Genomic DNA, 15,508 nt, shown 5'->3' on the forward strand with positions numbered 1-15,508 from the left:
AGGGGTCCTGTTTTATAGGGCCTGGAGCAAAGGCAGGGCAGTGGTGGCTGCTGTGAGCTCAGCAAGCCTCTGTGATAAGTTATATATGTGTGCCCAAAGGTAGCTGTGTTGGGAGTGGCCTGGAAGATGACCTCATGTGGAAGACGAAGGAGGGTTAGGGGGGCTGAGGGCCCCTTTTCTGGGGCTGGCTCCCCCCAGTCAAAATGTATGGATGGGTGGCTAGAAAGAAGGATGGTATCTGCACAGCTCTTCAGTCCAATCACTTAATTAAGGCTTTCTTGTATTGGCTTTGTTCTATTGATTAAATAACTGTATTATACTCCCTTAACTTCCCTAACAATTACAAAAGAAAAGAAAGAGAGAAAAAAAAAAAAAAGTCTGAAGTGTTAATGGCAGAATGATTGCCTCACCAAGGAGATCAGCTCCGGGACAGACACATTTGCTGTGAAGTGGGGGATCACAGCATGCAGGGGGTTTTCTGCGTTGAGATTGCTCGAAAGAGCTGCCAGGACCCTGGAAAGGTGTCCCTTGGAAAGATGTTGAAGAGATTGGACACACAAGTAGTGTTCTCTGTCCTCCCAGTTGACAACTGGAACCCAGGAAGAAGGAGATGAACGGACTGTCTGAATGATTGGCTGTGAGGCTGGTGCCATGCCCAAGGTTTTGGGTTCTACAACCTTGAACACAATTTTGAGAGACCAGGAATGCTGATACTGAACAGGGGAGAGTTTATCGGGTGGGCCAAGAGTGTTCTGGGCAGTAAGCTGGCTGGGCTTCTCAGGAGGCCCATTAAACTAGATGCAGTGAGGGAAGGAGATGCAGCTCTGAGTAAAAAAAGAATACCTGAGAACACTATCACTCTAAGTAACAACAGAGAAATACTCATGAACTCTCCCAGTGCAATTGGGAAGGGTTCTAAAAATATGATATGACCAATAGCCCAGCTGAAGTGCCTTGACACGTATGAAAGCAGCATGGGAAACAAATACAAAGAGTTGGAAACCATGGTGCAATTAGACAAATATGAGATGATTGCTAGCACAGAAACATGATGGAAAGGATAACATAACTGGAACATTGGAATAGAGGGTTACAAACTCTTCAGGAGAGATAGACAGGGAAGGAAGGGAGTGGGTGTTGCCCTTTACATTAGGGAAGGGATTGTTTGTGAAGAGATGCCTCTGGGAAACAGCCAAGGACAGGCTGAAAGCTTGTGGATGAGAGTTAAGGACAACACCAATAAAGGACAGCTTGTGGTTGGGTCTACTACAGGCCACCTAATCAAGGGGAGCCTGTGGATGAGGCATTCTTGCTTCAACTACAAGAAGCATTGCATTTGTACACTCTCATCCTGACGGGACCAGTAGTGTTCCCCAGGGTTCAGTGTTGAGGCCCATTCTCTTTAATATCCTTATTGATTATTTGGAGGAGGGAACTGAGTACAACCTCAGTAAGTTTGCAGACACCAAGTTGGGATGAAGTGTCAATCTGCTGAAAGGTAGGAAGACCCTGCAGATGGATCTGGACAGGTTGGGTGAACGGGAAGAGGCCAGTGGGATGAGGTTCAACAAGGCTAAGCACTGGGTCCTGCACTTTGGCCACAACAACCTATGCAGCACTACAGGTCTGGGGGACAGTGGCTGGAAAGCTGTGCAGAGGAAAAAGATCTGAGGGTGCTGATTGATGCTCACCTGAACATGAGCTGGCAGTGTACCCAGGTGGCCAAGAAAGCTAATGGCATCCTGCCTTGTATCAGGAATAGTGTAGCTTGCAGGATGAGGGAGGTGATCATCCCCCTGTACTCTGCTCTGGTGAGGCTGCTCCTCAAGTATTGCATTCAGGTTTGGGCTCCTCAGTACAGGACAGACATTGAGGCCCTGGAATGTGTCCAGGGAAGGGCTAAGGAGCTGGTTAAGGTCTGGAACACAAGTCCTGTGAGGAGCAGCTGAGGGAACTGGGGTTGTTTAGTCTGGAGAAGAGGAGGCATAAGGGAGACCATATTGCTCTCTAGAACTACCTGAAAGAAAGGTGTGAGGAGCTGGGGGTCAGCCTCTTCTCACAGAAAACTAGTGGTGGGACTAGAGTGAATGGCCTCAATTTGCTCCAGGAGAGGTTAAGGTTGGAAATTAGGAGATATTTCTTCTCAAAAAGAGTAGTCAGGCATTGGAACAGGTTGCCCAGGGAAGTCGTGGAGTCACCATCCCTGGGGGTGCTTAAGGAAAGGTTGGACTTGGTGCTTAGGGACATGTTTTAGAGGGGGCCATTGGTGGTAGGGTGATGGTTGGACCAGATGACCTTGGAGGTCTTTTCCAATCCTAATGATGTTAGGACTTCTTCCACCTGGAAGTCTGCTGGGAAAACTACACAGCAGGCTGTAAACAATCCAGGAGATTCCTAGAGTAGGTTGAGGATAACTTACTTGTCCAGGTATTAGACAAACCAGAGGAGAAGTGTTACCTGACCTGGTGCTCACCAACACCAAAGAGTTCATTAAAGAGGTCAAGATTGCAGGCAATCTGGGCTGCAGTGGCCACACACTGGTTGAGTTTGTGGTCTTGAGGAATACGGGCATGGCAAAGAGCAAAGTCAGGATGCTGAACTTCCAAGGAGTGAAATTCAAACTAACTAAAGACCTACAATATGAGATCCCCTGGAACACTGTCCGTATGGACAAAGGAGCTGAACAGAGCTGACAACTCTTTAAGGATGTTTTCCTTAGAGAGCAAGAGCTCTCTATCCCCTGTGTAAAAAAAAGCAGGCAGGGAGGGCAGACAACTGAGATAGCAGACCAAAGACCTGCTGGTCAAACTGAAATGCAAGAGGGAAATATGCAGTTATTGGAAGCAGGGACACATGGCCTGAAAGAGTATAAGGTTGCAATCCCATGTGAACCTAATGACGTTCAACAAGTTCAAGCGCAAGGTGCTGCACCTGGTCTGGGCAATCCCGGACAGGAGTACAGAGTGGTAGAAGAAGGTTTGTTCGGTCTTGGGACCAATGCTCTTCAACATCTTTATCAATGACATACATGATGGAATCGAGTGCACCCTCAGCAAGTTTGCAGATGACACCAAGATGAGCAGTTGATACAATAGAGGGAAGGGATGCCAACCAAAGGGACCAGGACAGGCTGGAAAAGCGGGCCCATGAGAACCAAATGAGGTTCAAGAAGTCCAAGTGCAAGGTAATCCCAGGCAATCCCAGGTATTTATTTAGACTGGGAGAATAAGAACTTGAGAGCAGCCCTGCAAAGAAGGACTTGGGGGTACTGATGGAAGAAACGCTGGACATGAGCCACCAATGTGTGCTTGCAGCCTGGAAGACCAACTGTGTCCTGGGCTGCATCAAATAAGGGGTGGCCAGCAGGGAGAGGAAGGTGATTGTCCCCCTCTACTCTGCCCTTGTGAGGCCCCACCCGGAATACTGCATGCAGGCCTGGGGCACCCAGCACAAGAAGGATGTGAAGTTCTGGGAATGTCTCCAGAGGAGGGTCACTAAGATGATCAGAGGTCTGGAGCATCTCTCCTATGGTGAAAGGTTGAGGGAACTGGGATTGTTTAGCTTGGAGAAGAGAAGGCTCCAGGAAGACCTCAATGCAGCCTTCCAATACTTGAAGGTAGCATATAAACAGGAGGGGGAACACTTGTTTACATATGTTGGTAGTGATAGGACAAGGGGGAATGATTTTAAACCAGGAGATTTAGGTTAGATATTAGGAGGAAGATTTCCACTCAGAGGGTGGTGAGGCACAGGAACAGGTTGCCCAGAGAGACTGTGGATGCCCCATCCCTGGCAGTGTTCAAGACCAGGTTAGATGAGGCCATGGTCAACCTTATCTAGTGGGTGGCATCTCTGCCAATGACAGGGGGAGTTGGAACTAGATGATCTTTAAGGTCCCTTCCAACCCACGCCATTCTATGATTCTATGTGTTTCCAGTTGGCAACTGGCACTCTCTATTCATGTCAAGCTGTCCTACAATGTGCAACATGGCTTCCAGCAGTGGAAGACTGCAGGAATTTAACAAACCATCTTAAATCCAGTAGCACCACCCAAGGTCACATCAAACAGCACTAGGGCAGCTCTTGTGACAAGTCCCTGCATAAAGAGCAGATGATTCACAGTAAATGACAGAAAAGTCTTCAGGAAGACCAAATAGAAGCCAGATCATAGAATCCTAAAATCATAGAATATCCTTCTTGAATCACAGAATCACAGAATTGAAGGGGTTGGAAGGGACCTCAAAATATCATCGGGTCCAACCCCCCTGCCAAAGCAGGTTCCCTAGAGCAGGATGCCCAGGTAGGTGTCCAGACAGGCCTTAAATATCTCCAGAGAAGGAGACTCAACAACCTCCCTGGGCAGCCTGTTCCAGTGCTCCATCAACCTCACCATGAAGAAGTTCTTTCGCATGTTGGTGTGAAACTTCCTGTGCTCCATCTTGTGGCCATTACTCCTTGTCCTATCCCTGCAAACCACTGAAAAGAGGTTGGCCAAATCCCTCTGTCTCCCACACCTCAGGTATTTACACACATTGAAGAGATCCCCTCTCAGTCTTCTATTCTCCAGGCTGAACAGACCCAGGCCTCTCAGCCTTTCCTCATAAGGAAGATGCTCTAGGCATCTATCATCTTTGTGGCTCTCTGCTGGACTCTTTCCAGGAGATCCCTGTCTTTTTTGTACCAGGGAGCCCAGAACTGGTACTCCAGTTGAGGCCTGACCAGGACAGAGTAGAGGGGGAGGATCACCTTGACCTGCTGGCCACACTCCTTTTAATGCACATGAGGATCCCATTGGCCCTCTTGGCCATGAAGGCACACTGCTGGTGGACATGGTCAACCTGTCATCCACCAGGACCCCCAGATCCTTCTCCTCAGAGCTCCTCTCCAGCAGGTCATCCCCCAGCCTGTAATGATACATGTGGTTGTTCCTTCCCAGGTGCAGGACTCTACACTTGCTCTTATTAAACCTCATTTTGTTTCTTGGATGGTTGGTGTGGGAGTGTGGCCATGGGGGTGGACAAGCCCCGTGGTTGGTGATAACATCAGGCTCTTAACGATGAGGCCATCAGGAATGTAAAGATTTCAGAGGGAACAAAGAAGGGTGATTCAGGAGATGCCTTGCCATCTTAGGTTGCTTGTTCTCCAGCATTTAATACATGGAAGTTGCTGGGTGTTTGCGGTTGCCAGGCAAAGTTGTTGACCAATGAACAGTTAGTGGAAGAGGACTGTTGTGGGGCAAATGGCATAAGAAGCAAGCTTCAATATGGGGATGCAACAAGGATAATGAATTTATGCCCCCAATATGAGAGATGAAGTTAGGCCCTCAGTGTAAGAGATGTCATCAATAAAGTAGTACCAGTTACTGATCCTAAAAGAACCCTGGTGTCCGTGTGGTCATTATGCCACAAGTTGGAAGGGACCCACAGGGATTATTGAGTCCAACTGGGTTCCCAAAGGACAACCCAGAAAATCAGACCATGTGTCTGACAGCATTTTCCAAATGTTTCTTGAACTCTGGCAGGTTTGGTGCTGTGACCACTGCCCTGGGGAGCCTGTTCCAGTACCTGGCCACCCTGTCTGTGAAAAACTTTTTCCTCTCAGTGAAAAACTTTTTCCTGATATCCAGCCTGAACAGCTGTAGCAGCTTCAAGACATTTCCTCGTGTTGTATCGCTGATCACCTGAGAGAAGAGATACTCCCCTCATGATGAAGCTGTAGACTGTGATGAGGCCTCCCCTCAGACTTCTCCAGGATGAATAAACCAAGTGACTTCAGCTACTCCTCATACGTCTTGCCCTCCAGACCCTTCACTATCTTTGTTGCCTTCCTTTGGACACTCTCTAACAGCTTGATATCTCCTGTACTGTGGTGCCCAGAACTGCACTTGACAACTACTTGAGGTGAGGCTGCACCAGTGCAGAGCAGAGCAGAACAATCACTTACCTCGACCGACTAGCAATGCTGTGCTTGATGCACCCCAGGATATGGCTGCCAAGATGCCAAGGCACACTGCTGGCTCATGTTCAACTTGCTGCCAAACGAAACCCCCAGTTCCCTTTCTACAGGGCTAATTTCCAGCCTCGCATCCCCCAGTCTGTATTTATAGAAGGGTTACCCCTTCCCAGGTGCAGAATCCAGAACTTGTTCTTGTTAAACTTCATATTGTTGGTGATTGCTAAGCTCTCTAATTTGTCCAGATCTCTCTCCGAGGCCTCACCACCCTTGACAGAGTCAGCAGCTCCACCCAGTTTGGTATCATCCACAAATTCACTGAAAAAACCTGCAAGTCCAACAACCAAATCGTTTACGAAAACACTGAAGAAGACTGGTCCTAAAATGGAGCCATGGAAAACCCTAGTAGTGACAGGTTGTGATCATCCTAGGTAATAAATCCATCCTGTAGTCCTCAGATTAGCTTTCAGACTTGCATTCACTCATACTCTTTCATCCTGAAAATCCTAATAGGGAAAAGTTCCAGGATATCTTTAAAAAGGATATCTTTTAAAGGATATCCACTTTAATATCTTTGGAAAACATGAAGTCTGAGCTATTTCCTGTAAGATACAGTACTGGACACAGCATTTCATGTGTTCCCCATATTCATTCTCAGTTATTAAAATAGCTGTGACAAGTATGAAAATGTGAGGAAGTTCCAGATGCCATTTAAGCATATGAAAATACACTGTTCCACAAGCTGTGCTGGTTCTCTGTGCATACTGTATTCAAATCCTTGCATTTGATATTGTTATTGCAAGGGTTGTATCTTGGTTCTTCACAAACTGGCTGGCTCATAATCTCTTTATCCAGTCCTACCCCAGTCCTTTTAGATATACACAGGAGAATTAACAGGGAGAAATTGAACCTTGCTATACAGGCTGAAGTTTCATAGGAGCCAGCCAACATAAATGACATTGCTACAACAAATATATACATACATACATACATATATATGTGTGTATATATATAACACCGTACTTTCTGTCTCTGGAAAATTATAATTTGTTGAAAGGTGGCTCATGGTAAACAAACAACAACAACAAAAATGTGCATACATTAAGCTAATATTTTGACGAAAGAAGGAAAAGGTATAGTGGCTGTTCAAGCAGATGTACCCTAGATAACTTTAAATGATTTAGCTCTCTCTGTACTGTTCAGTAAGTACACAAGAAGCTACAGAAGAAAGTTCACCTTTCCCTGCATCCTGACTACAACTTAAGAGATGAAAACTACATCAGTCCTTACACTGCAGGTATCTTAGCTGGCTAATTTAATCTAGCACAGATCCATATAAAAGAATGAATGTCTCAAATCCCAAGTGCAGAGCTGGCATACCTACTTGTGCTTATGTTAATGGAACTCATATATTTTATTTCACACTATTGTAAAATCATTAAGGTTTGAAAAGACCCTGAAGATCATTAAGTCCACCATCAACAAAACACTAGCAAGTCCACTAAGCCATTTCCATAAGCACTGTGTCCACATATGTGGTACTATAAAGACTTACCAAACACTTTACAAGACTAGGAAGAAAAATGAAAATGAATTAAATGAATGTACTTGATTTGTAATGTAGCATTAATATATCTTATAAGGTTTCTGGGGAAAAAAAGAAAAAAAAAAAGTCTTTTGTATTTTTCTTCACAAACACTGTCTATTTCACTAAGTTAGAAGACCCTATGGGAAAGTTCATAGAAATCAGTGAGAGAAATCTGCAGACCTGGGAGTGTCTTTAAAATTGAAATGTGTGAAAAATGTGTAGCTAGCTTGTTTACACAATCAAATTAATAAAAAAAATGTTTTCAAAGGTTATTGAAGCCTGAAGAATAAGATAAATATTAAGACAAAAGCAAATTCTGAGACAAAGCAAAATGTTGTTTAGGAATTTTGAAGGTGATATGCCTAGGCAACTGTAAACTCTGTATGATTAAAAGAAAAATGCAATTTACTATAAAAACATGAAGTGATGATCTGACAAAAACATTTAAAATAGCAAATAGTATACTTACAAATCCATACTCCAAGTCCCAGCACCAGCAGTAATTGAAAAACCTAACAAAGACAGCTCTCAAAAAATCGCCGATTAGAATTGTGATATAAGTTGTCATTGTGTCAGAGACTGTCAGCCGCACAAATTCCTGTTAAAGCAATATATATATATATATATATTTTTTTTTTTTTTTTTTTTTTTTGAGAGAGAAAGAATATATTTAAGCAATTTATAGTTACAATAGTGATGAAGTACTATATTAGGATGTTCTTACACTGCTACAACTTGGTAAAAACTCTCAGCTCCTCCTGATTCACTGATTCTGAGAAATGCCAGGAGGAAAATTGCCCCTCATTTGTTAGAGATACCTGCTGCTTTTATTTATGTTCATAGCAGATGAGACTTTCAGGGTATGATTAGTCAGGGAAAGGTTTCCAGCTAAGACTGCCACTATAGCAGAACTCCACATTGATATCTCAACCCCTCTTTTGGCTTTCTTCCTAAATGAGCACCAGTTCCCACTGAATATGGAAAAAGAAAAAAATAATAATCCAAATATCCAAAAATCCTTGTTCCTCTACATTTGTTTCAGTAAGTCCCATCAATCCCACTAAACCCTGCTGTACCAGGCCTTACCCCATTTGCCCAAAAGACTTATTATTCTCTCTGATTTCAAATTATGGAGAAAATCAGCACAGTGGGGAAAAAATAAAAAACAAAACAGGGTCTGTTTTTTCCTGTCCATCACCTGGATAAGTGACCAGGACAGGTCACAGTATCCAGTCAGGAGTGGAGACAATCAGGTACTGAGACTGTCAAAATGATGGAACAATACCAAAAGTTGTGATTCAATGGTGGTTTTAATATTGTGGACAAAACAATAAGGTATGATCAGAGAAAAAAGAGATGTTGGGAAATTCTTTGGAAGTGTCTTATTATATGAACGTCAATAGCTATGAATATTCAATTGAATCAAATAAAATGACTGATCAGATTTACTGTTAAACTACTGATGTTCTTTTGCATGATGTTACTTGGTTAAGGATAAAAATGGTTTCTGAGATGCACACTGCTAGCATGAGTTGATCATATACATTTTTTGTTGTTGTTTAGCTACTTATCTTTTCAATATACTGGTAATTGTGAAAAATTGATCTTTGCTTGATTAAAAATTTATTCAGAATTATTACTTTTATTAATTTTTGTAACCAATCCAACTTTTCATAATTGTTAAACAGGCTTTGCAAGACAGATGAGGTGAGGAAAATGAATCAGGAGAATAGTGAGGAAAAAAGAAAAAAAAATAAAAATGAATGCTTTGAATTCTGTCAGGTACCAAAAGGGGGACCTCCCTACTAAATAGGATTCAAATAAATTACAATAGCTGTTTCTAAGCTTTGTAGCTTGGGGGGGAAATAAATAAATAAACAAATAAATAAATAATCCTTCATTATCTTGTCCAACATCTGCATTTTCTCATGCTCTAACACCTTATTGTCTCTAGTCAGCAGAAATTAAGAGGGGTTTAGTATGATATCTTGTAACACACTATGATCTATTTTCAAATATGAACTCAAATAAGTTACATTACCTGGCCTACCATTGTTTCCCAACATGGGCCTCTGGGGACATCTGCAGGGTCTACCTGTATTGGAGGAGCAGTTGAATTTTCTGGAATAGTACCATTGTATAGACTGGCCTCCCATATTGTCATGTTATACTTGACAATCTTCTCTTCTTCCAACTAAATAAATAGAGGATTAAAAATATATAAATAAATAAAATAAAGTAGCATGAACTTAAATTACCAATATTCAACCTTTTCTTTTCCACTCCAAGACTTTTCCATCTTTCCCTGACATGTCTATGACATGGTTGGAAATATACATCCTTACCCTGATACATATTAAAATTAATAAAAGGAGGTAAACAGCTTGCCTTGAGATTGATTTCATCCATTAGGGCAATGATGAAAGTGTAGAGATTGCCAAGAAAAAGAGCAAAGATGCGTCCCAGCTGCCATCTTAGAGCTATTCGAGGGTGGTAGTTTTCCAGAGAACTTATTACATCAAATAAAGTTGGACAGAACATTCCTAAAAGTGACATGACCATGTTCACCTAGGGGGAAAGAAAAAAAGAAAAAAAAAAAAAAAAAGAAAAAAAAAGGAAAGAAAGAAAAAAAAGTTTACTGTGAAATGTTAGAGGCAAGATTGATTTTGATGACAAGTGTATTTCTATTGCTAATTGTTATTTGCTAATTGATTTAATGAAAAGCAAAATACACCCTGGGAGTCACAAGGTGCTTTTGCAAAGATGCAAAGAAACAATGAGGTGAAAACTTATTTTTCTTCTCCTGTAAATAGATACTTTGAATTTTTTTTTTCTTTTCATTTTTTCAATTCACTTTAACATCAGAAAAAAAGTCAAGTATTAGCTGTTTTAAGTACAACCTACATTTTAGAAAAAAATGTCATAGAACTTAGCAAGAAACTATTTCCAATACTGTTTCATCCTAAATCTCTTCCTTGTTTTCCCAATAGACACATACATATTCTATATAAAGCATTTCTCTAAAAATTCTGTGCTAAATTAAAATTATCTGACATCTCACCCAAAGTTAATTCTTAATGCATAAGCAAAGCAAATTCAAATCAATCCTGACGCTGTCTGCCTGTTTTTCTGAAGACTCTAACAATATTAACTCACATCACAGAAGGATGGAAAAGGAACAAGTTCACTGACAGCAAAATGACAAAATTAAGCTTTCATAAACAGTTTGAAATTCAATATAGGCAATATATGCTACTTTTTGTTATTATTGCTATATATTGCTATAAATTGAGTACACATTTTTATTCTAAGTGAGGCATTCTAAGAATTCAGCATGCATAAGTGATTGCTAAAATTTGTTGCAAGTATGCTTAAACCTTTTGGTGAAATAGTACAAAATCTAATCAACTGTGTCAGCCAAAAATGAAAGTAATTGAAAAAGTTTTAAAGTGCATTTTTTATTTCAGTTTCAAATAATATTTCCTTACAATTATCTCATCTTTAAAGGACTAAAAGCCAAGCAACAGATAACATTGTCTCCAGTTAAGTCACAAAACAAAAAGATGCTTATTTAAGATGACTCATACTGAAACAATGAAGTAAAAAGGAATTGATTCAGTTATAAAATAATAACTATAATAATAAGAATAACAATAAAAATAATAATAATTGTCTTTCAGTTGTTCTGAATTTAGCAACTCTCAGTCATCCTGGAATCCATTTTGCTAGAACTATTGCAAATTTTAACACTTTCCTAACTTTCTGCTATCAAGGAATAGAAGATTGGTCTTGGTTCTCAGAAATAATATGACAGCAGAAAAGCACTATGCCAAAAAAAAAATAAAAATAAATAAATCACTCTCTATTAAATAAGTACATTCCCACTCTAAAAATTCTCACCCAGTTCTTTTAATGGAAGACATGGCTCTTTAGAAGGAAGGGCATGTCCTTTAGGCAGGTAAAATATAGTACTTGCTAACTACATCAAATGTGTCTTTGTTGCTTCACTATGGGAAAAGCAGAAAACAAGTAACTATTTTTCTTTATCATTAAATGTTTTCTATATTTTTCTTAAGTTCTTTTTCATCGTTTATCTGAAGTAAGAATATTCTTTCTCATTTGCTTTCTATCCGCATTTTGCCATGCCTTCACTATGCTCCCATCTTAAAGAGATTTCCAGTTCAGGATTAAAAACATATATATATATATGTATTATGCACGTAAGCATGATACAGTTACAGTTCATAATCGGTATGGTCTTATCTTCAGTGTCTGCTGAGTGAATCTCAAAAACCATTCCCTGACCTACCGTAATAGCATTTCTGAGTAAGAAAGGAATAGCAATGAAGATATATATACTGATCAGTGAAAACCCTGGTTCAAAACAAAGTTCGTCATCTCTCTAGAACATTAACTACTCTAGACACCAAGAGTATGACACTCTGAAAGCTAGAAAATTACTGCTTACACAAGCTTTTCAAGCTGCTATGAATTGGATAAGAAATTCTGTGGCTTCATTTACATCTAAACACCAGCTTCCTCTGTGTATGAAAGTGTGCCAGACATTAAATAGTGAATTCTGACTGCTTGCTTGTTAAAGGATAAGTTCATTAAAGGTAAGTAGTCTAGTGAATATAAATCATATCTTCTAGCAACAATTGCAGTAGTCACAGATTTTTCTAGCATCTGCTGCAGAAAGCAGTAATAAACAACTATTTTTCTAGTTAATAGAGTTTAATTTTTAAAAAGACAATTAGAAGTAAATTTTATATTTCATAATAATAAAATCCACCTGACGATTTCTCCAATTTACACAGAGTATTGAAAACATGGCTTAATTACCACAGTGAAAGTCTGCTCCATAGCTACTACTAGAAACTTTAAAGTAAATATCAGGAAGCTTTTGGCAAAAGGTCTAAGGGGTTGTTTCATCTTGAAAAAAAAAAAAAAATTAAAATGTGTAGGCCCTAAGCCATATCTCCTCTTTGCCCAAATGTTGTTAATAATTGTGACGCAGAGAAATCAGTCTGACTCCCCATAAATTCATTCTGCTTTTAAGTATTTTTATCTTTAAACAGTACATTTGAGAAAACAGAGTACCAATGTACTGGAGAAATGTTCACCATATAATGTAGTTCTACAAATTATCTTTTGTCAAATGAGAAAAGTCAATTCCTATTCAGTACTTTTCATCTTATTTCAGAGTACTGCACCAAGGAAATCAGTAGCATTATTCTTTATTTTATCCACAGTCATGGGGAAATTGTTATAAGAATCAAATAGTTACAGAATCATTGTTCATCCATGACCAACCACCTGGCCACAACCACATGTGAGAAGAGATGCAAAGGCTGATGAGGTACCTTAACAGTCCTAGTCTGCCTCTTTGCACTAATTTCCTACTCTTTGTGATGGGCTAGATAGTTTCAACTGAACTGTGACCCTGAAGGACTAGATACTGCTGAGATGAAGTTCAGGTTTACAGAATCCAGTTTTGAATTGATTTGCAATATTATGGCAGAGGACAACAATCAGAGAGAAAAATAGGCCTTGTCCACAAAGTCACCAGTGGCACTTTATTAGGTCATGAGCTTCAGGAACAGAATATATGAAAAACATTTATCCCAGATTGCTCCAAGGACACCATGGATATGTGTAAACACTTTCTAACCCCCTAATGCATCTATTGTGAAAATAAATTCTTACAAAAGTAGCTGAATATTTTCATGAAGTTCTTGAGTTATATGTTGCTTGAGTTATATGTAAAAGCTGCACTTTTCCTTGCTTTAAATAGTACACAAAGTGTTTATAATCTTATTCTGATCAAAATCTCAGTTCATTTATTCATGACACAAATGTAAGAGCTTAATCTAGAAAATAAAAAAATAACAAAAAAGAAAAATGTTTAAATGTTCAGAAAAAGCCAAATATGCGTATTTCATTAAATACTAATACCTAATCAAAGGCAATATTTTGTACCTCACAAATATGTTCATTGATTGTCAACAGGGAAAAAATTGTAGTTAAATAACAGCAACACTGCCTTATCCACTCTCATTTAGCAACACCTGCTCTAAGTCTCTCTGATATAGTGCCTCCTTAGCAGTGTTCTTTTGTACAGTAAACAAAAAATAAAATGTAAACATGCATATGCTTAAGTAATTTCCAGATTGCAACATAAGCTAATATAACAGCTTTCAGTAGTACTGTCCATGTTAGAACAAATCTGTTACCACACCTTTCAACTGAGAAAACTGAATTCCTTCTGAACAGCCTTCATCTGCTAGTCTGTTGTCACATTTAGAGCTTGTGTTGCTTTAAGCCAAGTAGTTGTTACAATAATTCTTTCCCAACCAGAGTAAAATGAAGTAATTTTTATCAAATAATTTAATCCAATCCTAGCTGACTTATTTCTCTGGACTCCAAAGGTGGATTGCTGGATTATGTATGGTACTTTCCATGACAGATTTTGGTGTTCAAAGTTAAGGACTGACTTTCCTCATTTTATCATCATCCATGCCATTAGCTTTGTGAGGCTGGCATCTTTTTGCCTTACTTTAATTCAGATATCAGCTTCACTCTCTAGGCGAGAGTGAATATGAGCTTTATATAATGAACAGCTAGTTTTACAATATGCACAATAGTGTGTCTGTTAAATAAAAAACAGTCTGTTCAGGTTTTTATACAGCAATGCTGAATTCAAGTGCCTACTACATACTGTTACAGCAAACACAATCACTTTCACTATATACCTCTATAAGTCAGGACTGGATTTACTCTAGAAGAAAACAGATTAAACAGAGAAAAAAAAAAAAAAAAAAAAAAAAAAGGAAAAAAAAAAAAAGATACTGTGTTCTTGGACTGGGCAGGTGAAGCTGGAAGGCTTAAGCTTCATACTGTTGCTGTACTGCAGAGTGGTATCTCTGAGGTCCCAAGTAACTTTGGACATGGCTGCATACTAGTCACTTTCCTTGGACCACTCTCTACAGGAAAGTAACAAGAGAGTAGGCACCTTGAGTAGATCTTGTGAGTCCACAGAGTGGCTGGAAAAACAGTTTTAGGGGCTCAAAAGAGAAAAGGTGAAGGTCTTAAAGGAAAACTGAATATAAAAGGACAACTTATATATATATATATATATATATATATATATATTCCTTTTAATGAAGCACAAAGCAGAAAGACAATAAGAGTTCTTTTGCTGCACATTTACCACCCACACTCAAAGTGCTTAAATTCTCAGGGTAAAAAGAAAAAAAAAAGTCAACATGCAGAGTAGAGAGACAAAGTTTGAAACCACATCTATTTTAGAAATGTGCTAGCACGAACTTCATTTCTTTCCCACCACCCGTAGTTCTCCAGACCTTCCAGGGCAAATTTCTGTGATCTTCTCACAACGAAAAAGATGAGGTAGCCACTCCCAGCAAGTGTGCATAGGGCTAAGAAGTTAGCAAGAACTCTCAGGAATCGAGTCAAGTGAATGTTTTCCTCTTTTCGGCTCTCCTGCTCCTCCACGATAGCTTCCTGCACTTGTTAGAAACAAAAGAATATTATCAGTACTTTAATGGTCAAGACTCTACATTGCTTAGTCAGTAGTTAGAATTCAGTTAAATCAGTTGTGATGATGCAAATGCACACCTGGACATCATGTTTTGAGATAAGATTACATTGTTTCATAAAATCTGTTTTGGACCTTGAAAAATTTCAGGGATTTGGCTCCCCAGAGTTCACTTTTTTTTCCATTGAGTGTATCACTCATTACACCTCTACTCATATGTCAAGAAGAAACCAGCACAGTCTGTCAGCTTGAAAGGTGGTGTGAGGCGCTGGGGGTGACCCAACAAGACACATGTGATTAACTGCCAGCAAATGAACTGTCACCATCAAAAAATGCACATTTGTAAAAAATTGCAAAAAAGATTTATTTTGAGTCATTGATTAAGGAAGAGTTAAAAGACTGTTTACATATAA

The 15,508-nt window shown here is 39.6% G+C and overlaps 1 protein-coding gene across 1 annotated transcript in view; it reads right to left on the reverse strand.

The window, feature by feature from the left end:
* Positions 1 to 15,508, reverse strand: part of TMC1 (transmembrane channel like 1) — a 66,867-nt gene that overhangs the window by 10,808 nt on the left and 40,551 nt on the right. The window contains exons 11-14 of the mRNA XM_032205652.1: positions 14,867 to 15,061; positions 9,929 to 10,108; positions 9,582 to 9,734; positions 8,010 to 8,138 (exon numbers count right to left, since the gene is read on the reverse strand). Coding sequence (XP_032061543.1) covers positions 8,010 to 8,138; positions 9,582 to 9,734; positions 9,929 to 10,108; positions 14,867 to 15,061 — 657 coding nt within the window. The remainder of the gene's footprint in view (positions 1 to 8,009; positions 8,139 to 9,581; positions 9,735 to 9,928; positions 10,109 to 14,866; positions 15,062 to 15,508) is intronic.

This window comes from Aythya fuligula, chromosome Z (genome assembly GCF_009819795.1).
Source record: "Aythya fuligula isolate bAytFul2 chromosome Z, bAytFul2.pri, whole genome shotgun sequence".
Classification (NCBI taxonomy): Eukaryota; Metazoa; Chordata; class Aves; order Anseriformes; family Anatidae; genus Aythya; species Aythya fuligula.